The sequence below is a fragment of the Furipterus horrens genome, unplaced genomic scaffold, assembly GCF_987537825.1.
Source record: "Furipterus horrens unplaced genomic scaffold, mFurHor1.1.pri manual_scaffold_13, whole genome shotgun sequence".
Taxonomy (NCBI): Eukaryota; Metazoa; Chordata; class Mammalia; order Chiroptera; family Furipteridae; genus Furipterus; species Furipterus horrens.
The window spans coordinates 53,109,699-53,137,692 of NW_028327183.1; the positions used below are offsets into that span (position 1 = coordinate 53,109,699).

At 52.8% G+C, this 27,994-nt stretch overlaps 1 protein-coding gene across 1 annotated transcript; it reads left to right on the forward strand.

Annotated features, from left to right (window-relative positions):
• The first annotated feature begins 1,959 nt into the window (after positions 1 to 1,959).
• PPP2R1A (protein phosphatase 2 scaffold subunit Aalpha) lies at positions 1,960 to 27,982 on the forward strand. The gene is made up of 15 exons (XM_090261364.1): positions 1,960 to 2,132; positions 7,384 to 7,474; positions 10,619 to 10,719; positions 15,051 to 15,283; positions 16,250 to 16,397; positions 16,513 to 16,668; positions 18,836 to 18,950; positions 19,059 to 19,129; positions 19,573 to 19,707; positions 21,943 to 22,116; positions 22,402 to 22,462; positions 23,154 to 23,308; positions 24,832 to 24,974; positions 27,273 to 27,364; positions 27,535 to 27,982. The coding sequence occupies exons 1-15, from the start codon at positions 2,055 to 2,057 to the stop codon at positions 27,549 to 27,551; spliced, it is 1,770 nt and encodes a 589-aa protein (XP_090117490.1). The 5' UTR covers positions 1,960 to 2,054; the 3' UTR covers positions 27,552 to 27,982.
• The last annotated feature ends 12 nt before the right edge of the window (positions 27,983 to 27,994 follow it).

Consider the following 27,994-nt stretch of genomic DNA (forward strand, 5'->3'; position numbering starts at 1 on the left):
TGAGCAGATGTTCTGAGCTTAGTCCTTCCAACAGTGAAGGAACATCTGTTGTCGCTCTGGCTCCCCATCATCTACAGGAGGCCCAGCCCTCAGTAGTTTCCTGGGAGATAAGAGATGGCACATCTCTCTGTGAGTGATGATTTTGTCATTTGGAGCCTCTGGCAAGGACAGCAGTCTCCCCATAGGACCTGTTTGGTGTATGAACTCAGGGCCACCCTGACATAACTCACAGGTACACTTTTGAAAGCAGTCTCTTCAAAACTGAAGTGTGATTTTTAGGAATGTGTGATCCTCTGGCTTCAAACAAATAAAGATCAAATTGGCTTTATTCAGTGATTAATTAACCAGACAACATTCCATCTAGCAAATAGAAAGGTGCTCCAAAGGAAGACAGAAAAGGAAAGATATTTAAAGAGGAAAAAGAGGCGGCAGGGAAAGGAAATTCTGAGCAAGAAACACATTGTTTTCAGTAAGACCGCCTTGTAAGGGGAATGGAAGGTGACACATTTTACCTCCCTGGTGCTGTGGTCAAAGGTTAAATATCAAGAGCCCTTGAAACTGCCATTAGGTTAGGTGGTAGGTCTTGTTTGACTGATGTGGTGTTTCCTACAAGTGACTCCGCTTTGGGCCTGCTGTCTCCTTTTGTAACAGGCCTGATATTCCAATTTTGGAATGACTCAGTTTGGACTCCACTACTCACAAAGTAGGAAGAGTTTAAAAATCCCTGTGTCTCCCGCCAAGTGCATATTCAAGAATGAAGCTAGAATGGCCCCAGCGACATCTTGGCTTTACAGGAATAAATGGTACCTGTCTCTTATGGAGGAAATTTTAAGCTCCACACTGTAGCCAGAACCACTGGCACTAGGAACCCCCATCCTCTGAGAGTCCCCTAATTGCAGGGCCCTGGTTCACTGGTGGTTTAAGCTGAAACTTAATGGTGTCCCGTGGGCGCTGTGGCTGTTTTGTCTCAGTGCCAGCTGTGCAGAACTGAAATCAGACCTGGTGGTTCCCTTCACTGGTCAGCTCTCAGGTACCTGGACTGCTGCCAGCGGCCTAGGTGTTCATTGTGCCGCGGGGAGAACTGCAGACTGGCAGTTTGAGGGCCAAGCTTGAAAAGAAGCAGGGAGATGGTATACATTTGTGTAAAAATTTGAGAATTGAACAGGAAAAGCTCTCCAAGTAGGAAGTACGGTTTGGGCATGAAAAAGCCATGTGCTTGCTGGTCAGCGGGCCCTAATTTTCCAGGAGCGCTCAAGTGGAAGGTAGATGTGTCTAGAGAGGGTTCATGAATTAGAGGCACAAGGGTCTTGAAGATCAGCCTGAGGGGCTTGTTTTTTTTTATTTGGTCGGGTTTTTTTGTTTTGTTTTGTTGTTTTTTTAATCCTCATCCAAGGACATTTTCGTTGTTTTTTAAAGGGAGGGAAAAGAAGGGACAGAGAGAGAAATATACCTTTCTGTTTCTGGAAGACGCTGGAACACAGAGACCCGGCCAGGGCCCGCGAAGGCCTTGGTTTTTAATCCAGACATGAAGGCAAATCACCACCCTTCTCTGGGCCTCGGCATAATACGGCACACTAAATGAAAAAATCACACGGCTCCTCCGGCACATGACGTCAGGCATTCCTAGCACGCAAGCGGAGAAGCTTTCTACAGGACTCGCAGGGCAGGCTTCGACTCCTCCCAATCCTGCCCCTCATTGGCTAGAAACAACTGCTCGTCTCGGCGGTTGCTAGTAGCGACGTAGGCGGGTATACAGTGTTAGTCGCTGAGATACTACGTACTTCCATTTTCTACCCCTACTTGGCCGCGGCCGGCCTCACAACGTTCCCCCGACCAATAGCAAGTGGGCAATGGGCGGGACTTCATTAGTCCGGACCAAAGAAATGCGGCCGCACGTACGGCGGCCAATGACCGAGGGGCAGCCCCTGTAAAGTGGCTCGGGTATCCCCACGCTCGCCTTTCCTCCTCCTCCTCCTCCTCCGGGCTCTGCCCCTCCCGAACCGGGATTCTGCACGGCCCAGGCCGCAGTCTGACAGGAACGGGACGGAGCCAAGATGGCGGCGGCCGACGGGGACGACTCTCTGTATCCCATCGCGGTGCTCATAGACGAGCTCCGCAACGAGGATGTTCAGGTCTGGAAGCCACAGGGGACCTTGGGAAAGGAGGGATGGGGGACCAGGGGGCGCGGACGGCCCTCGCGGAAAAGGTTCGGTGTTCGCCGTGAGTGGCGGAAGGGGGTGGCGGCCAATCAGCGTCCAGCTCTCTTCTCTGCGGATCCCCAGGCTCGCTGAGACGGCGGCCGGGATTGGCTGTCGGCCCAGCGGAGGGCGGGAGCGAGGGCGAACCTCGAGGGTCCCGGGCCGGCCAAGTGCGCGCGGCGGCTCGGAGCCTGGGAGGCCGCGGCTCTCTAGGGGGTCGGCTGCCCGCGTTGGGGAGAGTGGCGGGCTCGGCGATTGGCGGCGGCCTCCAGAAGGGCCCTTGGGCTTGGGTCTGAGTGGGGGAGGGGCCGCCTGACTGGTCGCGTAGGTTTTTGTCTTTCCTGGGGTTCGGCTGCTGGGCCTCAGCGCAGCGGCGTCAGCTCCCCAGACGGGGGCTGATGGTGAAGACTGCCTTCCCAGTTCTTGCCCTCCTTTCCGGTTCAGCCTGGGGGTGGGGGTCGAACACGCTCCACCTTCAAGCGGCATCTTGCTAAATTTAGGGATGAGGTGAGAGGTGGAACCCCGCGCGGTTTTTGGGACCCTCCCATTGTCCCGAGCGTGATCAGTTTACCAAACGGGCTGATGCATTCTTGTGATCGGGTAAGGAGGCTCAGGTCCCTGAGCCTGACTGGCGAGGGATTGAGGGAGAGTTTGCCCACCCAGCTCCACCTGCCACCCGCCGCGTGACCTTGGGCACATCACCTGAGTCCTCTGGACCTCTGCTTTCCACAAAATGTAGGTAATAGTAACAGCCCCGGCCTCTTTAGGCGATGGTGAGGGACTGAACGAGTTAGTAATACAAGTACCATAGAACGGTGTCTGGCCTCTTTTAAGAGCCCAATAAATGTTAGCTCTTAATTATTGGGAGTGGTGGCTGAAGAGGTCCCATCCGCCCGTTGGGCCCCCATTTCCCTGTTTATAGAGTAGAGCTGGTTGCCCTGGGCCCAGCCGATTGAGGCTCCGGGTACCTCATTCTTGTTCTGGAGTCACACAGGCCGCGGCTGTAGGGCCGGCTCTTCCACTTGCTGATTGACGGGCAGGTTAGTCGGGCTCACTGAGCCTTGGTTTCCCCTTCTCTCCAGCGGAGGTAATTATCTAGTTCATAGGCTGCTATATGGACTCATTTGTTCACTGAACACCTGTCACATGTCACATATGGTGCTGAGGATGTAGTGCTGACATCAGTTAACACAAGAGACAGATGTGAAACAGCTGAACACACAAGTAACGTGTGAGGTGTCATGGGACGGAAACATCAGGATATTGTGACAGTGACCCAGTAAATATTTTGGGGGGCCTCTACTCTGTGTGGGGCACAGATACGCAGCGGGGAACCATACAAAAAAGCCTGGCCTCGTGAGCGTGCCTTGTAGTGAAGGGAAACAGACGATTAGCAAGGCAGTAAAATGTGTTTGTCACGTGGGGATAAGTGCTAAGGAGAAAAACAGGTGGGGAGTGAAGTTTTCAAGGGGGATCAAGGGGGCCCTTGCTGGGAAGGTGATGTCTGAACAAAGACCTGAAGGAGGCGGGAGGGAAGGAGCCATGAGGCTGTCTGGGCAGAACACACAGCAGGCGTGAGGTGGGCTGGTCGGGGAAGGCTCGTCTGAGGATGCGGAGTTTAAGATGGGACCAGAAGAAGGGCCCAGCCCATGGAAGAAGCTAGGGAAGCATCTTCCAGGAAGAAAGAGCAGGCAGGTAATGGCGGTAGTTTTGCCCACCAGGGGACATTCGGTAATGTCTGGAGACCTTTTGGGTTGTCACAGCTGGGGAAGTGTTACTGGTGTCTAGTGAATAGAGGTCAGGGAAGCTGTGAAACCTAACAATTCACAGGACAGGCCCCACAGCAATGAATTACCTGCCCAAAATGTCCACAGTGATGAGACTGAGAGTCAGAAGTCTGCCAGGGATCTCACTGGGCTAAAATCTAGGTGTTGCCAGGGCTGATTCCTTCCTGGAGGCTCCAGGGGAGCACCTGTTCTCTTGCCTTTTCCAGTTTCCCAAGGCTGCCTATATTTCTTGGCTCATGACCCCTTGCTCCATCCACAAAGGAAAGTCTAGCCCTGGAGGTGACGCACAGGAGACAGTGCCATGGGAGTAGGCAGACGAGGGTCTGGCCATGTCACGAGTTGCTCAGCCCTTCTGGGCCTTGATTTTCTTGTGAAGTGGAAAAAAGGGTAGAAGACACGTTGGGCCAGGGTGCTAAGCCCTTGCACGTCTTAGAAATAGGACGTGACAGGCTCCGACCCCTTTTTATAGAATGCTTGGGGATTTGGTGAAGCATTCTATAAATAAGGCTGCCTGCCCTCTGAGAGTTTACACCAAAAAAGAAGTTGGTAGGATGGTGGTGAGGAACATGGGTTCAAGTCCCAGGCTCTGTCAGGAATTCACTGGGTCACTTGCATTTCCTTCTCTGTGTCTAAGCGTCCTTGTCTGTAAAATAAACACAAAGTGGTATCCATCCGCCTCATGGGTTTGTTGCAAGAATTACAAAAGACTTTACACCTAAAGCCCTGAGCTTTATACATAGTAAGCACTCTTTACATGGGAAGATTTCTTATTAATAGCTTCTCTATCAGAAACGTTACAGAGAACCCAACCAGTAGTCATTTAAACAAGTAAAGGGTTCATTTTCCCCTTTATTATTAATAAGATTACAGAATTGGGTCAGAGTGCGCCTTTTTTACCTGCTTCCTGTGGTCACAAGCTTGCTGCGCATCTGCTCTCATTAAGTCTTTGCTAAAAGCCGGGGCCGTTCTACGACAGAAGTTCTTCTTGTCCTTCCTTTTGTCAGGGAGAAAAATCTTTCCTGGAAGCTCTTCAGCTGATTTGCTCATGTGTCTCTTTGTCCAGAACTAGGTCATGTGCTGAGTTAGTTGGGATTAGGTTTAGCTGTAAGTAATAGGACCACTAAATAAATGAGGCTTAAAAGAGCTTGAAGTTTATTTCTGACTCATGATCAGAAAGTCTGATGGCGGTACAAGCCGGCGTGGCACTCGGTGGTGTTCGGGTCCCAGGCTTGCATGCCGTCCATCCTGCCCTCATCCCTGGGTTACTTCATGGTCCCAAGATGGCTGCTAAAGCCCCAGCCATCATAGCCTCATTCCAGACAGAAAGGAGGGGAAAAAGCTGTGACCTGGCCTAATCTCCCCATAAGGGCGCTCCCTAGAAGTCAAGCACACCATTCCCTCTTGGATTTCATTAGCCAGACATTAGGCTCATGGTAAAATCCAGAGGCAAGGGTGATAAGGAAATATCTTTTCTTGGGGGTGGGGTGAGGGTCATGTGCACAGCAGAAAACCAAGGGTTAAGGAGCAGCAGTATAACCAGTGCAGCTCAACCTGGGATCCGTCTGTATTCCTAGGGCAGGTCCATGAATTTGGATGAAAAGAATAAGATCTTTATTTTCTCTAACCTCTAACTAAAATTTAACTTCCCCTCCTATTATGAACTCTAGTATTGCAAGAACATATTATAAGTAGTCTTAGCAAAACCTGTGACTGTCACCAGTGGAAATCATGACAGTGTTCCTTTCTCATTTCAGCCATTGCAGATATCTCTAGTGTTTATGCTCACCTCTGTTTCAGAATTGTGGTCGTCATTAGACCTGCTAAAGCTCCCTGGGCCCCCGTTCCCCGCCAATAAAAAAAAACAAAAACAAATACAGGTTGTTGGTGGCTACAGATTAAGAGCCAGCTGGCTGGGGTTCAGATCCCGATTCTGCCACCGACGAGTGCGTGAGGCTTCTTCACCTCCCTGTGCCTTTGTTTTCCCTGCCATGAGGTGATCCTGTATTTACCTCATGAGGCTGTTGTGAGGATCAGATGAGTTAAAGCATGAACACCAAGAATGGGGCCTGGCACATAGTAAGTTCCATGGAGATATTTGCTGTCTGTTTTCTCACTGGGAGAGAGGGGAAGAGACCTTGGTGGACAGCTAGCTAGCTGCCACTCGTGCCCTTTCTGGTACCCAAACAAAACCAGGACTCTGTCAACAGGGCGAGGTGGTCGTGCTGCCATTATTGATCTACCTCTGACGCTGGGGTGTTCCCAGTATTATGTCACTTTGGACTTACAGTAACCTTCTGAGGGGAGATATTATAACCCCATTTCACCGATGAGAACACTGAGGTTCAGAAAGGTGCGGAGTGTGGCCCCGGACCCCACAGCTGATGTGTAAAGCAGCTCAGCCTTGAACACAGGCAGTGCGGCGCTAAAGCACCTCTCCGTGCTGCCTTTTGTACGCATTCTGGTGCTGTCTCCTGAAGAAACCAGCGGATGCTCTCAACGAAACCCAAGCCAGGATGCCCGAGGGCGGCAACGGAAAGATGGGCACTCTTCACCATGGCAGAGATGACCTGATTCTCATGGCCCACCCCCTGGACGTCTTCCCTAAGTGACAGCATGATGTTGAAATTAAGGGTCCGAGCACCTGGCTTCTGGTCCTGGCTCTGCTGCTTTCCTGCGAGTGACGGCTTCTCTGTGCATCAGTGTCCTTGCCTCTGTAAAGGGAGGGTTCTAGTAACAGTACCTACCTTGGGGCAGAGTCCTAAGGATTAGGTGTGTTCATTCTCCGTGTTGAGCCCTTGAATGCTGCCTAGCTGCTATTTTTCCTGGCGTCATGATGACAGTCCCTGCTGCACCTCACTGTCCTCAGGGCTGCTGCTCACCTGTTACGGCCCGGGCCCCTGTGTATGTTTCCCCGTAGCCCAGCTGTCAGAAGAACCCAGAGACCCAGCTTGAAGGTGACAAAGAGGAAAGAGACAGCTAAGTCACTGCTTCTCCCGATGTCTTATAGAAGACATCAGACATACAGAGCTGTGAAAGACTAGCACAGGGACCAGCACAGAGGACATGCTCTGTGACATGGCTGCCACTGTTAGAGTGTGATGTGTAGTGTGTCCCACAGTGTAAAGGGGCAAGGGCACAGGGGCGGGGGAGCCGGGGAGAGGCTCCCACAGAATGGTCCTGGAGAGTGCCGCTGCGCGGGTGTTGGCTCAGCAGGACCTGAAAGATGCTTTGCCGAGGCTGGTGCCCTCGTGGCAACCTAATGACTCAAGGTCATGGTCACTTGATTGGTGTTCACCGAGTTATTATTTGGCATCTTCACACATACTTAGTTCTGGGTTCTGTTAGACTTCCTTAAGTCTGGGCTTGCTAACATCATCTCCTCCTCTTGTTCTCATTAGCTTCGCCTGAACAGCATCAAAAAACTGTCCACCATCGCCTTGGCCCTCGGGGTGGAAAGGACCCGCAGTGAGCTTCTGCCCTTCCTTACAGGTAATGAGGTGAACTCCTGGGGTCCAGGTTGAGTGGGGACTATTGGCGGGGCTGCCTCCTGGGTAAGGGGCCTCGCTGGGGATCTAACAGGTCATTTGTAAGTGTGTGCCCATTCTAAGCACTCCTGTCTGTGAAGATGTAGGCGCAGCACTTAGGACAATGTCTGACATACTTCTAGTAAATCCTCTCTTCCCATTATTCTCGTTACAACTTTATACTAATTACAATTGCAACTGAAGCCTCAGAGTCACGCAGCACTTTGTCGCTAATGAGCTATCTCGCATCCAGTCCTCTCAGACCTAGTGACAGTCCTGGGGAAGAAGGGGACGGAGCGTGTTGCCCCTTCCTCATTTGACACACAGAAAGTGAGGCCAAAAAAGGTACAGGGACTTACCTGTGCGCAGTGACACAGCTATGACTCGGGAGCAGAAGTGTATCTACCTCTGAATTCCACATGAGGAGTTGGCGTCTGCACATGTGACACTGAGTAGATGACCCCAAACTGGTGAACTGTTGGAGAGACGTGAAAGCTTTTGGATGCTGAGACAGGAATAACTTTTGAGGCAGCAAGGGACAAGGCACAGAGTGTAACAAAATGGTTAAAAAGTTGTAGAGAGAAAAGGTTGGAGGGACCTGGGGTTGAAACCCAGTGGTGCCACCAACCTCCAACCTGCTTGGCAAACCTGGGTGAGCGACTCCAGCTGCCTGCCTCAGTTCCTGAGAGACTCTGGGTCCCTCGGAATGGATGAAGAAACTACTCAAGACACTCACCATCTCAGGAAAATCACCCCCGTTTCTTTATTAGCCAGGGTTTTTATCCACTTTCCACACGTGGAAATGAGGAAGGAAAACATGCAGCCCTTCCCCAAATGGTGGGGAGTGAAAGGGAAATGCAGATCAACACAGGGTTGACATGCCCAGGTATTTTACACAAGTTCAAAAACATTTCCTCCTACTTAATCGTTCTGTTCTTCACGTTCTACTGACAAGGATTTGAGGCTATTCAGAGAAAAACAGAGCAGGTTCCCTTTTCCTTAAAAGCCACTTTGTATTTGTAGTCTATCTTTAAAATCCCCCAGAGGGTGGGATTCATACAAGCATAAAAGACAAGAAACCAGCTGGTTAAGACCCACGTTCCTGCTTTGGGGCGGGCTCCACACAGCAGTAGTCAAAAGAGTCAGACCGAACTCACAGAGCTGGTGGGAGGATAAAGTGCTTCGCACGGAGCCTGGTCCGGAGAAAAGGCTCAGTGCGTGCCGGTGGGTGGCAGTTCTGCGGTGAGGTGGTGAGGAGGCAACCCACGCGGGGAAACCGGCGGGAGGAAACCGCAGATGGGGGCCGGCGGGGGCGCGGCGGCTCACCAGGGAGTGCGCAGGGGCAGCGGGGCGGGGGTGGGCTGGGGTTTGCAGGCCTTGGGTTACAGGCGGCAGTTTGGGTTCAGCCCAGTAGACGAAGGCAGGGCAGCCGTTGTAGGTAGATGGCATGAGATGTAGAAAAATAAACCTAATGCGCAAGGCAGAATTGTATTGAGGGGTGGGGTGGGCGAAAGAAGGTCAGAAGCCGGACGTTCACTTGGGAGACTGCAGCTAAGAGCGGAGACCCCGGGGCTGGACTGCTGGGTGCTGTCCCAACCTCGATGGGCTTCATGGCCTCACCTGTAAAATGGGGATACTCATGTGATACAAGTGAGGGCCATTGTGAGGATTTGGGCAGTTTAATGTATGTGTTATGTTTATTATATCGTGGAGTCACATATAATACTCATACTCCAGGTGAAGGGACTGTGAGGGACAGAGTGGTGTGGGAACCATGAGCTTGAAGAGGAGCCACTAATTTAAGAGAAAGGTGTCTTTGGGCTGCTGTAATCCCAAGTGACATCAGATTTTCTTTACTTTGTTAAAGAGACCAGTGCCAGTAATTTTTGGCCGTAATTTGTGAGACATGGGTGGGCTCCAAGGTGAGTCAAGTCACCTTGTGTCTGTCACTGGGCTGCACAGCAACCTGCCATTTAAAGACTCATACTCAGGTAGACATTAATGGAAAGTATACTCTGAAATCCCAGGTTTGCCCTGAATATACCTCGTGGTTTTGTTGCAAAGACCTTCAAGTGCAGGTTCCCTGAGACTGAGAGAAGTAGCTTGATATCTGCCTTTAGGCCCTGACATTTTGAGGTCAGAAAAGAGGAATAGCCCCACAAGATGGGGGTGATGGTGATGACATCATGAGAGGGCTGTGGTAAGGAGGTGAGCCGAAGCTCAAACCCCCCACTTCCACTCCCTCCCCATTGGCCAGAGCATAGTCACATGGTCATGCCAGCTATAGGGGATCCTGGGAAATGGAGTCCAGCTGGGTTGCCATAGGCCTGGCTTAAACTCAGGAAGTTTCAATGCTAGCATAGATGCTAGGGATGTTAGCATCTTCTGCCATGGAGGTCAGCAGTTAGGCCACCTCAGGGAAGACTGGATGGAGCTGGAGGGAAAGGCCTTTCGGTTCAGCATCCGGACAGCGCATTCTCTCCTCACACAGTCATTCAGTTATTTCAGCAAAGCTGATTGGGCTTCCACTATGCTGGTCTCTGGCAGGAACTGGGACACACAAAGGAGCCAGTCTGAAACTTATGACAAGGACTGATAAAGGTGACATGGGGGGATGAGTGCCCAGAGAAGGGACCCACCTGATCTGGTCAGGAACTCTTGCAAGAAGCAGTAGCTGAACCGAGTCTCGAAGGATGGAGAAGAAATTCTCAGGCCAAAGAGAAAGAAGTTCCTGACGGAGACTGTGCTAAGGGTGGAAGGTGGACCGAGTAAATAGCTCCCGTTCACCGGCTCTGCACTCACTCAGATGGAACATTTGCTCCTCACTAACACACCGAGAGGTGGAGGTGAGAAGGACCATTTTACAGGTGCAGGACAGGCTCAGAGAGGTGGTCGCACTCACCCTGCATCCCACACCTCGTCAGGGGCAGGAGTGGTCATCCGGCCCAGCCCTGTTCTTTCATCTCTGTGCCAACCCTGGGGGTGAGGGGGCTGTTAGTGCCCACAGTTGGAGGAAGCAGAGTGAGGCTGCTTGTTCCAACTTGGGTCACTGAGGGGCTGAGGTTAGACTTCAGGGGGGACTGGAACCGAGTCTGTCCTGGTTCCACAGACACCATCTACGATGAGGATGAGGTCCTCTTGGCCCTGGCGGAGCAGCTGGGAACCTTCACCACGCTGGTGGGAGGCCCTGAGTATGTGCACTGCCTGCTGGTGAGTCTGGAAGGCGGGGAAGTACCCTTGCCCTCCCCTTGGGAGTCACGGATGGGACAATGTAGAAGGCACTGGGGGGTCATCTGAGAACAGATGGGCCTTGGACATTCACTTTAATCCAACAAGTCAAGGCTTTGTGTCGGAGTCAGTCTGGCTTCTACTACTGATTTACTGTGTGACTTGTAAAAATTACTTAACCTCTCTGTTCTATCCTTTTCTCATCTCTAAACGGAACTCATTAACACCTGCCTTTATAATTGACTTAAGAAGACCTTAGCACAGTACTTGGTACATAGTAACTACTAACAGGTGTTAGCTGCCATTGTCATGATGCCCTGTGTTACGTGGTCATGTGCACCATTGGGGTGGGGAGGGTTCCCTTTTTATAGATGAGCTGTTGGAGTGCTGAGAGGTTGAGCATTTTGTCCAAGGTCACATGGCTAGTAAGTGGCAGAGCTGGGACTCCAGGCGTGTTCATTTGACGCTCCCACAGACCCCCACCCCACTGCCTGGCTGTCCTTGGCCTTGCACTTGTGACGGCCAGGGACACAGACACCGGTCAGATTTGAACAGTGACTGCTGTTCGGGAGGGTGGGGGAGGGCTCCCGTTGTCCTCAGGGAAGAGCTCATCCTTTGATCTGGGAAGAAAGCACCTTAGAGGCGGCCCAGGCCCTTGGCTTTCTCTGCTCCTCAGACCCCTGAGCCTTCATTTTCCCCCAGTCATTCTGCATTGCGTTGTTTCTGAAGGCACATTTCATACTTTGGCCTCTGCACCTGATGGGGTCCTCAGTTACCATCAGCAGCCATTGTTCCTTTTAGTGGTTTATAAAATATCTTGGATTTCAGCCAGTGTGGCCATTTTTCTCCTGGACAGCATTCAGTCTAAGGGAATTTGGTCATTGCCGTTCAGTGGTGGTATCTGAGCTTGCATCTGTGTGTAGTGTATAATATTTGTGTATGTACGCAGAAAATCATACGTGAATGAGATCATTTACATGGGCTGTGTAACACAAGGAACAGGGGGTGCAGGGACCAGCCTGAAAGGGGCCCTTGAACTCCATGGAGCTCTACAGCTGCTGGCCTTTGTCATCTTTTCTGAGAGAATGCATAGCGTTCAGCAGCTTCTCAGAGGACTTGAGCAGAAAACGCTGCTAAGAACCCCAGGGCTCCCAGGGCGGGTAGGACCCAGGCTCGCTGGGAGCCAGTTCTAGAACCCAGGGGTCCTTCCCCAGTCGGGCAGGGTCTTCCCACAGAGCATTATCAGCGAGGCGAACCCCAGTCATCCCACACTTCCTTCTGGGGAGCAGCACCTGTGACCTCCGGGACACATCCTGAGGCCCTCTGGGCCCTGGCGGTGCTGCAGTGCTGGCAACCTAGAGGGGAGTCAGGTCAGAGCGGCTGGCACTCACTCAGTGCTCAGTGTGGCGTATGTGCCAAGCGCCTGAGGCACGGTAACCCACCGCATCCCACAGCGACCCTGTGGGAAAGGCCCCAGTTCACAGGTGAGAAGCTGAGGCACTGGCTGGCTTAAGTGACTGGCCTGAGCTGGAAAGACGCAGTCAGGGTTTGAACCCAGGTTGCTGCCTCTTACCACTACCTCTCCTCTGTACCATCCTCAAAGGGCTCCTGGTTGCTTCAAAGGCTGCTCAGAGCTGGAAAAGAGGGAAGCCGGGGCCCTTAGAACCCAGAGGAGGCACCTAATCCAGTTTAGATGAGATTGGCGGGGGTGGGGTCATGGAAGGCCTCCTGGAGGAGGAGTCAGTTAACCTGGATTTTGACAAGTTATGAGAAATGGAGACCGGCTATTACGCAATTTGCTTATTCCACACTCATGAGCAAGGATGGTGGACTGTGGGAAACCAGAAGGGCGCCAGACCCGACCTGGTCCTCGGTCTCAGCGGTGGTAAAATGGAATTCATTTCCCAGGGACCTGCGCAGCTGCAGCACCGGGATTGTTCTGCATCCACAGCCCCTAACCATTTTGGAATGGTGGATGCCTTTGAGAATCTAAACCCTCTCTTCTCGAGACGACAGTTGATTTTAGGATGTTCACACCTCTGCCCCTCACTCCCGGCTTGGTCCCAGCTTGAGAACCCTGCCCTCTATTGTTCACAGATTGGCCCCGCTACAGTGGCTCTTCACTTGGTGTTTCCTGACTGTGCACCTTCCTGGGCCCCACCCTAGACTGATGCTTTAGGAACGTGCTGGGGGGGCCTCCTGGGTGACCCTTGTGTGGGCCATCCTGACCCTGCACTGCAACAATCTGTCCCTGCAAGTAACCCATAACTGACTACTGCTCAATGTCGCTCCCCAGGCCTCTGTGACAGTGACAAGTTAATGTTAAGTTCCAGTTGCAGTGACTTGGTGAACACTGACTGAGTGCCTCCTGTGTGCCAATCCCTGCAGTAGCCCAGGGACATCACCCTCCCACTGCACCCCTGGGAGCCATCCCTGAACCTCAAACCCTGTGAGGGCTAGCAAGACCTACGCCCCTGCTGGGGGTCCCCAGGCCAGCACAGCGTTACATTTTCCTCTTGAATCATTGCCAACCTTTTGTAGATGAGATTTTTAAAAAGTTCTTTGATTTGTTTTAAACTGTTTTATTGTGATAAAATATATATGTATTTTTACCATTTTAACGATTAAAAAAAGATTTTATTTATTTTTAGAGAGAGGGGAAGGGAGGGAGAAAGAGAGGGAGAGAATCATCAATGTGTGGTTGCCTCTTGCGCACTCCCAACTGGAGACCTGGCCCGCAACCCAGGCATGTGCCCTGACTGGGAATCAAACCGGTGACCCTTTGGTTCGCAGGCTGGCGCTCAGTCCACTGAGCCACACCAGCCAGGGCTGTTTTAACCATTGTTAAGTGTCCAGTGATGTGAACATTCACACTGTAGAGCAGCCATCCCCCCTACAATCCATCCCCAGATCTTTCTCACCTTCACAAAGGGAAACTGTACTCGTTAACCAATAACGCCCCTGCTCTCAGAAACCACCTTCTCCATTCTACCTTCTCCATCTACGGGAATCGTGACTGGCTCATTTCATTTAGCGTAATGTCTTCAGGGTCCATCCATGATGTCCCACATGTTAAATGAGATTTTTTTTTTTTACATTTAAAACCTGGCGCCCTTGCCCTGGCTGGTGTGGCTCAGTGGATTGAGCACTGGCCTGCAAACCAAAGGGTTGCTGGTTCAATTCCCAGTCAGGGCACAAGCCTGGGTTGTGGGCTGTGTTCCCAGTTGGGGGCGCACGAGAGGCAACCGCACATTGGTGTTTCTCTCCCTTTCTTTCTCCCTCCCTTCCCTTTTCTCTAAAAAATAAATAAATAAAATCTTAAAAAATAACTAAACAAACCTGGCCCTTCTGGCCACTCTTAGAAAACTAGATTGGCTTTTACCAGCTCTGTTCCCCGCCCTCCGCCCCCCTCAGTGATGGTTGATGATCTGGGAAGCAGCTTTCCTCCCCAGGCTCCATGCCGCACTGGCTGCCTCTCTGGTGTCCCCACCCATCACCTCTGCCCAGTGCTTCATTCTTGTTACCTGCCTGGGCCCTGGCAGCATTTTCCTTTGTGATTTCTTCCTGCTTTCTTGTATCTGTCAGGCCACACTGGACTTCAGACCTCCACACCTTTATTTGAACAGCTTAGAATGATTGAGTCTCCCTTCGTTAGGTCAGTGCTTACTGAGTTCCTGCCCTGTGCTAGGAGCTCTGCTGGGCTCTGGGGACACAGAGGTGAGTCAGTCAAGTGTCCCTCCAGGCCTCGCACTGACAAACCATTGAGCAGTCCTGAACTCAGAGTCCCCTACTGGTGTGAGCTCCTGATGCAGTCACCTGTCATGAACCACAGCCGTGCTTTTTAGCCTTTGGAGGCCCTGGAGTCAGGTGGCCTGGTTTAGAGCCTGGCGTGTGACTCCTACTAGCCTGTCTGTGCATCGGGTCCCTCTTAAAAATGAAGACAGACTGGACCTGCTTCATAGTTAGAACCAGCAATGTGACACAGTGGCCTGCCTAGATCATGTAATAAAGAGGTATTCCAGTCATCATCTATGACAATTACTGCTCTTAGAGAAGCTAGTGACAGTTGTGGCCCTGCCCTCAGAAAGTGACATGTACCATTTAGAGGTTCACGGACCCACCCCACTGAAGCTCCCTGAAGGACGTCTAAATGAGGCTTGTTGTGGTTCTCTGGGAAGGCACGCTGGGTGAAGGCTGGGGTGGGGCGATCACAGAAGGTTTCTGGGGAAAATGGACCCATGGAGGGCGGGGGCGCTGGGGCTGGGGCTGGTGGGGAGGGAGCTGTCCTGTGACCTCACGGCTCTGTGCCACAGCCGCCCCTGGAGTCGCTGGCCACGGTGGAGGAGACAGTGGTGCGGGACAAAGCGGTGGAGTCCTTGCGGGCCACCTCACACGAGCACTCGCCCTCGGACCTGGAGGCCCACTTCGTGCCGCTGGTGAAGCGGCTGGCGGGCGGCGACTGGTTCACCTCCCGAACCTCAGCCTGCGGCCTCTTCTCCGTCTGCTACCCCCGTGTGTCCAGCGCCGTCAAGGCAGAACTTCGACAGTGAGTCCTGCCATGGCCCCTGAGAAGCTCAGCCTCCCCCTTAGCCTGGTTCGCTTCTCTCAAGCCCCAGTCCATTTAGCCTCTGCCCCCCAGGTCCCAGACACCCCTGAGCTCTCAGCCCCCAGCTCCCTTCCCACCCCTCGGAGAAGCTGTGTCACCAAGGGCCCGGTCCCCAATCCAGACGCTGTCCCTTGCTCATTTAGGAAACGGAAATGATGACAGTTCCTTCCCCCGTTGGTTCTTGTGAGGATTTAAAAGTTCCCATGTATGAAGTGCTTAGAGCAGAATCTGGCAGGTGAAGCAGTGACCGCGAGGGGGGTGTCCCGTGTGAGGCCAGCCCGGGGTGCAGAACCCTCTTGGTTTGGCCTCTTCCAGGCTCCGCCCCCTGGGCCTCGTACCCCAGGGACTTCTTGTATATAAGACTTGCCTTCCTGAAGGATGAATGAAAAAGGTTTTAATTGGATGGAAATTCCCGTTCATGTGTGTTGCTCTTCCTTTCTCTGGACTTATGTCCGCCCACCAGCCCCACGGACTTTGGAGCAGCAAGCCCAGGCCCTGAGCCCTTGCTCCCCCAGGGGACGGTGGGCAGCTGCGCACAGGTGCTTGGAGACCTGCTTTCACCCCCTGCGTCTCCAACAGGAGAAGTCACTGCTGAAAGTAAAACCTTTGAGTTGCCCCGGACCAGCATCCCAGCTCCGCAGTTTTATATGGTCATTGTAATATAATCAGCACCTGCTGTTCTCTGCAGACTTACGTGTGAACTCATTTAAACCTCATAGTGACCCTGTGGGATAGGTATTCTCTATGTGAGCTCATTATATAGGGCAGGGAAGACACAGAGGTGCCCAAGGCCACCAGGCAAAGCCAGGACCTTCATGACCACCGTCTGCTTGCTCCTGTCTGCCATGCTGCCTGCTGCCTTGAGGTGCCAGGATTCCCCTTCCTAAGCCCCATCCTGACCCCCAGGTATTTCCGGAACCTGTGCTCAGATGACACCCCCATGGTGCGGCGGGCCGCAGCCTCCAAGCTGGGGGAGTTCGCCAAGGTGCTGGAGCTGGACAACGTCAAGAGCGAGATCATCCCCATGTTCTCCAACCTGGCCTCTGACGAGCAGGTGGGTTCTGCCCCCCGGCCCTCCCCACCACTCCCTCGGGCGGGCCCTGTGTCAGAGGGAATCCTAGCGCTGACGGGGCCTCTGCTGCTCTGCCCTGTCCCCGTCATCTCCCCAGGACTCGGTGCGGCTGCTGGCGGTGGAGGCGTGTGTGAACATCGCACAGCTCCTGCCCCAGGAGGATCTGGAGGCCCTGGTGATGCCCACCCTGCGCCAGGCTGCTGAGGACAAGTCCTGGCGCGTCCGATACATGGTGGCCGACAAGTTCACAGAGGTAGGTGAGGGACCATTGACAATGTCACACAGAGGCACACTGAGGCCCTCAGACGTGAAGGGGTGGCACCTACTGGAGCTGGGTCTGAGTTCATCACAGTGGCATCGTTGGGTGTGTGGGCAGTGGGATCTCTGATCATCCCTGTCGGACCTCACTTCACGTGCCAGCCGGGCTGCCTGAGAGTGGCAGTGGCAGCTGGAAGCGCCATGTTGAGAAGGACCGTTAATGGCCAGGTTCTGTGGGAGAGGGCGCCCAGGAGGAGAGAGGGGCACCACCTCTGCCTTCCTGACCTGATCAAACTCTGTCCTGGGACAAAAGGGGTGACAGGGCCTGTATAAGTTTGCTGGGACTGCTGTCACAAAGTGCCACACACAGGGTGTATTCCATGTCCTCACAGTTTGGGAGTCAAGGGCTCAGCCAGTGAATTTTCTGAGATTTCTTTCCTTGGCTTGCAGATGGCTGTCTTCTCCCTGTGTCCTCACGTGGTCGTCCCTCTGTGCATGTGTGTGTCCTCATCTCCCCTTCTTATAGTGACCACAGTCACTTTGAGTTAGGGCCACCCTGATGACCTCAGTGCACTTTAGCTCTTTAAAGACCTTGTCTTCATGTGCAGTCACATTCTGAGACTTGAGCTTGGTGGGGGCAGCATAGGCTAGCCCACCACACTGCCCCAGAGCTGACTAGTCAGAGTGACATCACAGGGCGACAGAAGAGGGACGAGATCCCACCTCTCTGTCTCCTGGGACAGTGCTCTTCCCATGGGACCCAGACGTGCTTTGCTCCCTCCGCCAGCATGTGTGTCAAGCTCCAGCTCTTTGCTGGGCGCTGGAATGCCGTGAATTCAGCACAGTCCCATCCATTGTGGAGCAGATGGCCTACAGGCGACTGTCCAGTGAGATAAATGTCATAGTCACGTGTCCCAGGTGCCGGGGCTGACACACACACACGAGCATGGACATGCTAAGAGGAGGAGGTGGTGTGACAGCTGGGTCTAGAACATGAATGGGTGAGACCTGGGGCGGGAACCGATGTAGTGAAAGCGCAGCACGTGCGAAGGACCCGTGGAGGGGAGAGAGAGCACAGGCGGGCACGGTCAGGGCTGGCTCCCGGGGGCTCCGGGAGGGAGCTGGAGTGGAGAGGCAGGCAGGGCCCGAGCAGAGAGGCCTCGGTGCCAGTATACCCTGTGGCTCCCTGTTTCCGTACAAGTATTTCCCCTGGTGTTTGCTGTAAGGACCCGGAGCCCAAGGGTGACATCTCCCAGGACCATCCACTTTCCTCTGTGGAAGTGTTAGCGCCACGTGGCTGTGCAGCCGTGGCTGTGCCGGGAGCCTCGGCGCAGCAGTGCAGGAGGCTTCTTCCCATCCTTCACCCCTGGACAGCTTGACCTGGTGCGCACGGGTTAGATGAAAGCTCGGCTCCGTGAGAGCAGGGATCTTAGGCGATTAAGTGGTGCATTTGTTAGGTGACTACACGACACTTGCCCAGGATAGTGTTAGGCCCTTCAGGGTCTTTACTTGTTTCCTTCTTAGCCTCGAACCACCCTGCCTCCTACCAGCGCTTCAAGACCCGGCTTTGCAGTAGGACAGGCAGGGCCCAGCATGCCTTCTTCTCCTTAATTACAAAAGTGCTTCTGATAACCAGTCTTTAAAAAAGAAAAGGAAAAAAAAAAAACAGAATTACATCAGTCAAAGAGCGAGAGCCACTATATCATCAGAATGTTTTGGGGTCAGGTAACAGAAAACCCATCCCAAATAACCTGAACCATATGGGGGTCTCTTGTTATTTTTTATGTAGACACCACCACCATGCAGTAGGTACCCTTGTGGTCTGCATTTTGCTTTTGAGGAAACAGGATCTGAGATGTAAAGGGACTCATTCAAGTTCACAGTTGATAAGGAAATTTGAGCCACGCAATTGGACTCCAGAACCACACTCGTGACCATGACCCTTCCCAGCCCAGCTCCCCCACACAGTGAGGACACTGCAGCTCAGAGGCCCAGAGACTTGCCTGGGGTCGCCCCCTGGTGCTGGGATTATATCTTGGCAGTGATTTTAAGGGTCGTACTCTTGCCCCTAATTCTGGTTCCTTTAACTTTGATTTTGGTCTCATTTGCCCAGAGTGCTTGCTAAGCCTCTCACTGTCCCTCACCTGCCCCTCTTCCTGCAGCTCCAGAAAGCCGTGGGGCCTGAGATCACCAAGACAGACCTGGTCCCTGCCTTCCAGAACCTGATGAAAGACTGTGAGGCCGAGGTGAGGGCCGCAGCCTCCCACAAGGTCAAAGGTTGGTGCTGGCGACCAGAACTCCTCAAGTGGGCGGTTGTCGGAGGTGCTGGGGGTAGAACCAGGACATCAGGTCTCACCTCCCCTTCCTCCCTTCCCCCTCCCACAGAATTCTGTGAAAATCTCTCAGCTGACTGTCGGGAGAATGTGATCATGACCCAGATCTTGCCCTGCATCAAGGTAAAGGGGATTTAGTGGGAGGAACAGAGCAGACCAGAGCCTGCCGAAAACAAGGGTGGAGACTGGGCTTTAGGCACAGCCATGTGCACACTGGTTTCACAGCCTTCTGGGACCAGGCCACCTTGGGTTTGAGGTAGTTGGGGACCCCAAGGGGAGGCAGAACCTGAGGCTGGGAGCTGAGCTTCAGCATGGGAGTGCTTCCCCCTCAAAGGCCGCTGAGTCCCCACATCCAGAAAGCTTTGGGGTCAGATGGGGACTGCCAGAGCGGAGGTCATTGAACTCAAAGCAGGCAGGACATAGAGGGAACCACAGTCGCCCTGGGAGCCTCAGCCGCCCCTGCTCCCCGAGTGGCAGGGGCAAAAGCAGAGCGTGGCCCAGGCCGCGCAGGCACGGGCGTGCACTTGGCCGCTAACCCCGTGGCTGCCCCTTCCTCCTCCCTCCAGGAGCTGGTGTCCGACGCCAACCAGCATGTCAAATCGGCCCTGGCCTCAGTCATCATGGGCCTCTCTCCCATCCTGGGCAAAGACAACACAATTGAGCACCTCCTGCCACTCTTCTTGGCTCAGCTGAAGGACGAGGTAAGGGCACCGGGCAGGCTTTGAACTCCTGGGTTTGCCGAGGCGACTGGTGGGGGGTCAGCTGTTTGCCCATGCTGGTCAGTCATCCCGGACGCCCGGATGGACGGACGTGGGCACGATGGACTGCAGTCCCTCGTTCGTTTATTGGGCAGGTGTCTTGCACGCCCTTACTCTGTGCTGGTCCTTTTCCTGGGCGTTGGAGGTGCCAGAATAAGACAAGAAGGTTTTGATCCTCAGAGACTCTCGGAGATTGACAGTGAAGAGAGACAAGGGATGTCCCATGATTCCGTGATAGTACAGGTGCTGGGACATGTTCACGGTTTTGGCAGCACAGGCTAAAGCCCTTTGATAGAGACCCCCAAAAAACAGTGGCCTAAATAAGATGGAGAATTGTTTCCCTCACAACCAACAGTCCAGAGGCAGGCGGGCGGGCCTGTGTGGGCGGTTAGCTCTGCCTCACTCGGCGCCCTCTGGTCTGAGTCGGCTGCTCCCATTTTTACCACCTCCCAGGCAGCGTGAAGGGTGAAGGGTGAAGGCGCTGGGCAGCAGCAGGCCTGGGCCTGTGAGAGCGGTGCCCAAAGAGGGCACCCGCCAGCCTGCTCACTCCCCATCGACCAGGGCCAGTCACGTGCGCACCCTGAGTTTAGCTGGCCCAGGTACAGAAGCGGGGAGAGCGCACTGGGCGATGGCTGGAGAGCTCACGGGTCCCAGCCAGAGAAGGGGCGTGGACTTAAGTCTGGTGGAAGGAGGAGCTGGAACAGAGTTGGGTGTTAGGTAGGAGCCCCGAGGCTATTGTCCAAGAAAGAGCGAAGTCCCACAGCCAGGAAGGTACAGGGGCACCAGCTTCCAGTTGTCCTCTGCCCCTGGAGTCACATGGACAGCACTCACTTCTCCCACTGACGCTGTGTGGCAGCACGACGTGCTGCTGCTGGGGAAGCTCACCTTGGAGCCCCTGACATGGCTGCCCTTAGCTACTGTGTCCCCCACCCCCTCAGTGTTGAAGCTTCATGTCCGCAGGCGCCCAGGTAAACCAAGACACTAACCAGGGAGGATGGTCCAGGGGCTTAGAGGTCATCTCCCAGGAGCCAGACAAGGGCCAGTCCTGCGGACTCTGCCGGCCTGCTGAGTAGCCCTGTACTGCACTGCGTCCTTGCTTCATTGATGCGCTTCTTACTTCTTTCAAGTTGGGAAGCACTAGCCAGCGGGTCTGCCGTACAGGATATGTGGTGTAGGACAAGGATCTGGTAGGGCGTCTGTTTTGATGAACAGGAACTAATTGTGTTTCTGTGTCTTGTCTTCTAAGTTGCTTCACATACTTCTGGAAGGTAGAGGTGTCTGTAGATCGGTATTGTAAATCAGCGCTCATAATAGTGGTAGTCAACAGGCAGTTTAAAACTACTTCTTTAGCTCTGGCTGGTGTGGCTCAGTGGATTGAGCACCTGCCTATAAACCAAAGGGTCGCCAGTTTGATTCCCAGTCAGGGCACATACCCGACTTGCGGGCTGGGTCCCCAGTTGGGGGTGCACAAGAGGCAACCACACATTGATGTTTCTCTCCCTCCCTTTCTCCTTCCCTTCCGCTCTCTCAATCAATCAATCAATACATACATACATACATACATACATACATCTTTATTCCATTGTTCATTCTTTCAGCAGCCATGTATTGAGCACCTGCTATGGACCGCAGATGATGCTGGGTACTAGAGACAGAAGAATGAATGAGACATGCTCCTTATGGAGCTCGAGGGCTAGCAGAGAGAATAAAAGTAGTAAGAAATGGTCATAATAAGCTCCCCCAGTGTTAAGCCCTTTGTGGATCAGGCACTGTGGCAGGCACCTGAGTGGCCTCACCCACCCTTTGCAGCTGGATGGACGTTACCTTGTCACAAATTTATCTCCAGAAGGGCTCCCAGCTAGCAAACAGCAGAGTGGGATTATTACCTGTCTTTCTTGCAGGGATCCATAGTTTTGCAGTGAGTTCTGCAAGTCCTTCAAAATAGCTGAACGTTTCTTGTGCTGCTATTCTGAGATTTGAAAAGCTGCTTCCTTTAATAATCCACGTTGCTTGCTTCCCGTGTGCCTTTCACGTGTCCCCAGGGCCAGGAGCTGGGCCTGGGCAGTAGTAGGTCCTCAGGAGGTGATTGTTACATGGTTGGCGCCGTTGAGCTCTTTTCACGCTGCCCTGGCAGACCGTGTGCAGCGCATGCTCTCAGGAACCCCGTCCTCTTCTCAGTGCCCAGAGGTGCGGCTGAACATCATCTCCAACCTGGACTGCGTAAACGAGGTGATCGGCATCCGGCAGCTGTCGCAGTCCCTGCTCCCTGCCATCGTGGAACTGGCGGAGGATGCCAAGTGGCGGGTGCGGCTGGCCATCATCGAGTACATGCCCCTGCTAGCGGGGCAGCTGGTGAGTGAGGAGCTGGGTACACGCTGGCACGGGAGGAACTGCCAGGGCCTAGTGACAGTGCAGTGTGGCCGGTTGCCAGGCTGTGAGGGCTGCCTGGGGAGTGGGAGGAAGGGGCACAGGCAGCAGGGCCCGAGAAGATGAATAGAATTCAGTTAGGAAAAGAAGGGGAAGGAGCCCCTCAGGAGAAGCCGAGAAGTGTCTGTCTGGGGGTGGGGGTGGTTTCTCTGGGGGTTTGCTGGAAGTCACCCAGTCTCCCTCCATCCCTTACCTCATTTTCCCCTGCAGGGCGTGGAGTTTTTTGATGAGAAACTCAACTCCTTATGCATGGCATGGCTCGTGGATCACGGTGAGTGCCTCCAGCAGACTGGAGGAGGAGATGGGGCTCTAGGAAGAGGGGTGGCAGGTTGGCTGGGGCCAGTGCGGGGAGTTGGGGGGCTGGAGTCGCTCTCCTGTGCATCAGATGCTCGTCACATGTGGACCAGTTCCCTTGCTCTTTAGAATCCTGCAGAAGTATAGGGCAGGAGGGGGACATAACAGGTCACCCATGGGCTGCCCGGTATAGTGGAGAGTCCGAGAGCCTGGGTTTGAACCTCATCTCCTGGCTACTGAAGCTGAAGCAGGTCACCTGCCACACGCCTTCCAGGAAGCATGGGACTTCTCATCCCAGAGTTCTAGAGCCATTGTTTTCACTAAGACTGGTGAAAATATAGAAGTTAACATTTGTATCAGCCACCATTCCAAACTAAGTACTAAATCCTGGCCTGGACACATCACTTCTTAAAGCCCTTTGGCCCGTCTGTAAAATGAGGCTAACAATGAAATCTGTGTCTTCGGGCTTTTGGGAGGGTACTGCATGAAAAGAAAAGCCCACATTTAGCACGTAGTGAGCCTTTTTGTCCCCTTGGAGTGATTGGGTCACCTGCGGCCTGAGACCTAGGGGCTGCTCAGGAAGCAGTAGTGAGCATGGCTGTTACTCCCTCCCCGCATCAGTCCTTCAGCCCCTGAAGCCCTGCTCTGTCCCCCTTGCCCTCCTGCAGTCTATGCCATACGTGAGGCGGCCACCAGCAACCTGAAGAAGCTAGTGGAGAAGTTTGGGAAGGAGTGGGCCCATGCCACTATCATCCCCAAGGTCTTGGCCATGTCTGGGGATCCCAACTACCTGCACCGCATGACCACACTCTTCTGCATCAATGTGAGCACCCCCACCTACCCACCGGCCTGTCCCCAGGAACTGGGTGTGCCTGGGAGAGGGAGGGCGGAGGGTCCTCAAGGGAGATAGCTGGCTTAGGAGTGGGAAAGTGGTGGGGACCTGGGGTTCAAGGGGTGTGTTCCTGGGGAACCGCAGGCCAGAGATTAGAGCTCCCCCAATCAGAGCTGCAGGGCCTCTGCAGGTGGGGGATGGGTGCCTGCCTGGTGGGATACCCAGGGCAAGGAAGGGCATTTGGCCTGTTGAAGCAGTGATAGCCACACCTTTCTGAGCACCCCCTCCTTTCCTACAAATATGCATGTATGTTTATTTATGGTAGAATGGGGAAGTGTGCAGGCTCTAGAATCAGACCTAGTTTTGTTTTTATTTTTAATTGATTTTAGAGAGAGAGAGGATGGGAGTAAGAGAAACAGAAACATCAATTTGTTTTTCCACTTATTCATGCATTCATTGGTTGAGTCTTGCATGTGCTCTGACTGAGGATTGAACCTGCAACCTTGGCGTATAGGGATGAAACTAAACCAACTTACTCGTCAGGGCTTAGACCTAGTTTTCATTTTTTTGTATCTTCACCCGAGGACGTACTTACTGATTTTAAAGATTTTATTTATTTATTTTTAGAGAGAGGGGAAGGGAGAAAGAGAGGGAGAGAAACATCAATGTGTGGTTGCCTCCTGCGCGCCCCCATTTAGGGACCTGGCCCGCAACCCAGGCATGTGCCCTGACTGGGAATTGAACTGGCGACCCTTAGGTTCACAGGTCAGCACTCAGTCCACTGAACCACACCAGCCAGGGCTGTACTCATTGATTTTAGAGAGAGGGAGAGAAACATCGATCAGTTGCCTCTCACACATGCCCCAACTGGGGGTCGAACCCGCAACCTTTCAGTTAACATGACTGTGGCCAGGGCACAGACCTAGTTTTTAATTCTAGCTCTTGCATATATTAGCTGTTACCTTGGGAAACAGACTTCACAGCTAAGTGCTTCAGTTTTCTTACCTAGGAAGGATTCATGCTGGCAATCATAGTACTTCATTCATCAGGTTCTGACGATAACCTTGTTGTACACGTAGGGCTTAGACAGTTAAGTGATAAGAGCAAGTGCTCCTTTCCAGTCATTTCAATAAACCACACACGTGGCTAGAAATGAAAGGATAACATTTAAAAACAGTTATAACTAAATGTTCAGATTATTTGTGCCCATGCCTCACCTTGGATTCCAAGGGTTAGGAATCAAGGCCCATCCCCAGAGGGTGAAGAGAAGTCTGAGGATGGGCCTGGGACCACCGGGGCTGGGAGTTACTGGGGCTGGGAGATGGTGGTGTTAGGAAGGGGTTAGGGGAGATGGGAGCTTCAGGAATATAAATTGTCCCCTGGGAGGGTAACTCTGGGCTCAGAGTCCCCATATTGCTCAGCTTTACCCTCAGGCCTGGTGATGACCAAGATGGCCCGGTCAGAGGAGTTAGCCTTGAACTTTGGATAATCACCCCTCTGCCACTCCCCGCCAGGTGCTGTCTGAGGTCTGTGGGCAGGACATCACCACCAAGCACATGCTGCCCACTGTCTTGCGTATGGCTGGGGACCCTGTTGCCAACGTCCGCTTCAATGTGGCCAAGTCCCTGCAGAAGATAGGACCCATCCTGGACAACAGGTGAGGCCTGGACCGACCCTTGCGTGCTGGTAGGGCAAATTCTGGTCATCTTAATTTTTGACCTTTGAGGACAGAGCCTAGTGTTTGAGACCCAGCCCTGCTCTTCCCTTTCTGTGTGATTGTGGCTGATCTCTTCTTCCCAAGGTCTTGGTTTCCTGAGGTGTAGAATGAGAAATCACATGGCCTACCTCACCTAGTGGGTGGGAGTGAGAGCTAGCAGCAAATCGTTAGAAAATGAAATTAACAAATATAAGTGTGTATGTGTGTGTGTGTAATTTATAATGGCCCCAAAACCATTAAATACCATGAGTAAGGTAATGAAAGATGTGCAACACCACTAGTGCTTTGAGAACTTAAAGAAGACCTACATAGTACTTTGGGATGGGAGGGTTCCCCAAATACATGTATAGGTTCTGTATAATCTCAGTAAGTGTCAGCAGGTTCTTCAGTGAAAAATTGCCAGGTTGGTTCTGGAATGTACATGGAGATGCAAAGGTCTGAAAAGCCAAGGCAATTCCATAGAAGAATAAAATTGGAACACCTGAACTACCAGATACCAAGACTCACTATGACAATGCTGTAATTAAAAAGTGAGGCATTGGCACAGTATTTGAATGGCCAGTTGGACAGGAATAAGGGTACAGCAACACACGTACATGTATTCAGCTTGTGCCACTGCAATTCGGGGTCAGGGAGAAGTAGGTATTTTCCAGAGATGGCTGGGTCACTATGATATGCATGTGGGAGAGAAACATCCCCCCTGAGCATGCAAAATTAGAGATAACAGACCAGAATTGGAAAGATTAAGAAAAAAAAAATCTTAGAAGAAAGCATCAGAAAATATCCTCAAGACTTATGCTGGGCACAGATATGTAAATAGCTCAATAAATTGGCCTTCAGTAAAATGAAGAACTTCATCTCAAACTATACTTCAAAGCCATTGTAATCAAAACCGTCTGGTACTGGCATAAGAACAGACATATGGATCATTGGAACAGAATAGAGAGCCCGGAAATAAACCCAGGTCTATATGGTCAACAACAGCAAAAAAATGAAGAACTTCATCAAGAGAACATTATGAAAGTAAGATAGCAAGCCACTGACTGGGAGGAGACATTTGCAGTACTCATTTCTGACAGGACACCTTATTCAAAATACTGTCCTGCAAGTCGCCACGACAAAGAAAACCCAAGAAACACGGGCAACAACAAGACTTGAGCAGGGGCTTACAAAAGAGATCCCCACATAGCCAATGAGCATATGCCCAGATGCTCCGCATCAATTTGGTGTTGCCACATTGCTGGTGGGGCTGTAGATGGGAACAGTCCCTTTGAAAACTGGTGGAATCTAGTGAAGGTATGCCCCGTGAGCTGGCACATCCACTCCTGGGTGTGTATCCTAGAGAAATGAGTGTTTATTTCTAACGGAAGAATATTTGTGGTAGCTTTACTCATAATGTCCCTGACATGGAAACAACTCAAGAGCCCAAGAACAGGACAGTGGGTAAATTGTGGTTTATTCGTACAAGGAAGACTATTCAACAGGGAAAAGAAGCTGCTATACTCGACAGTGAAGCTGACTCTCACGACTCACACCATTATGTTAGACGAGATGCCAGACCCAAGAAAATGGATCCTGTGATTCCATTTATATCAAGTTCAAAAATAGATAAAACAGATCTAGATGATAGAAGTGAAAATGAATATATGGGGATGGAGAGAAGCTGTCTGTCACTTGGAAGGGGACACACGATGCCTGCCTCTCGTGTTTTTCCCTGCGTCTGTTCTAGGGTACCACCTCACACCTTTAGTGCCTCTCTGAAGTCTACCTTCATTCCCCAAAATGATGGGCTGTCAGTGCAGACAGATTTCCTTGGGCCCCCTTCCAGGAGAGCAGATGCCTCCCCCAGACTCCTGGGGGGTCAAGTACTTCCCTTTTGGCAGTTGCCCCTTTGTTTTTTATCAGTTGGCTCTGTTTCACTCCCCACCCAAGCTCCTCATGAGCAAGAATCTAGAACGTTGGAGTTACCTCTGTGTTCACCTCTCATCCCCAGTAGGCCTCAGTAAACAGGTTAAACAAATGGAAGACATCCATCTGCCGACCTCAGAGATTGGCGGGTTCGGTGATTCTCTGCCCCACTTGCCCACACTGTCTGACCTCCCTGTGCCTGTTCTGGGCCCCAGAGACCGCTAATCCCCATGCAAGCCTGTCTGTACCTCTTGCCCTGGCCTTTGCCTGCCTCGTGCCCCCAGCCCTGCCCGGCTCACCCTTTCCCTTGCCCTTCCCTTCTCGTCCCAGCACGCTGCAGAGTGAAGTCAAGCCCATCCTAGAGAAGCTGACCCAGGACCAGGATGTGGATGTCAAGTACTTTGCCCAGGAGGCCCTGACTGGTAAGGCTTTGAGACCGGAGACCCAGCAGGGGGTGGTGTGCGGAGACCCCGGGTGGTGTGCGAAGAGGGGCCCAGGCCTGGGAGCAGCAGCTCCTGGCAGGGGAGATGCAGGAGCAATTGTGGGCTGGGCTACCTGTGGCTCTGACTCCCACCTGTTCCTGTTCCCCCAGTGCTGTCTCTCGCCTGATGCTGGAAGAGGAGCCAACGCTGGCCTCTGGTGTCCACCCCCAACCCCCAAGTTCCCTCCTCTGGGAGACAGCGGGGGGCCTTTGACTGTCACTCCCTGTGCATGGTCTGACCCCAGGCCCCTACCCCAGCACGGTTCCTCCTCTCCCCAGCCTGGGACTCTGACTTCTCACTGCCTACCTTCCAAGGGTCTGGGGGAGCACAAAGTGGGACAAGGCAGTGACCCTGGGAGGAAGGGGCGGCAACTCCCACTTCGGAGGGGAGAGAGGTGAGCATCCCAGGTCACTGGTTCCTGCTGCTGTAATGGGGACCCCTCCCCCGTCTACTTCTCCACCTTCCTTCCTCCCCCACAGTGGTTTTTTGTGTCAACTGTGCTGTTTTTAGTTTATTCTTTTTTCCCCCTTTTCGCAGAGAAATAAAGGTCTAGAAGTAGCTGGTCCTCTG

What these genes read in the sequence shown, in the direction of transcription:
- PPP2R1A (XM_090261364.1), top strand. Translation starts at nt 2,055, where the DNA reads ATGGCGGCGGCCGACGGGGACGACTCTCTGTATCCCATCGCGGTGCTC. An exon ending in ACCTGGCCTCTGACGAGCAG is followed by an intron (nt 16,398 to 16,512) that starts GTGGGTTCTGCC and finishes TCATCTCCCCAG; the next exon opens with GACTCGGTGCGGCTGCTGGC. An exon ending in AGATCTTGCCCTGCATCAAG is followed by an intron (nt 19,130 to 19,572) that starts GTAAAGGGGATT and finishes TCCTCCCTCCAG; the next exon opens with GAGCTGGTGTCCGACGCCAA.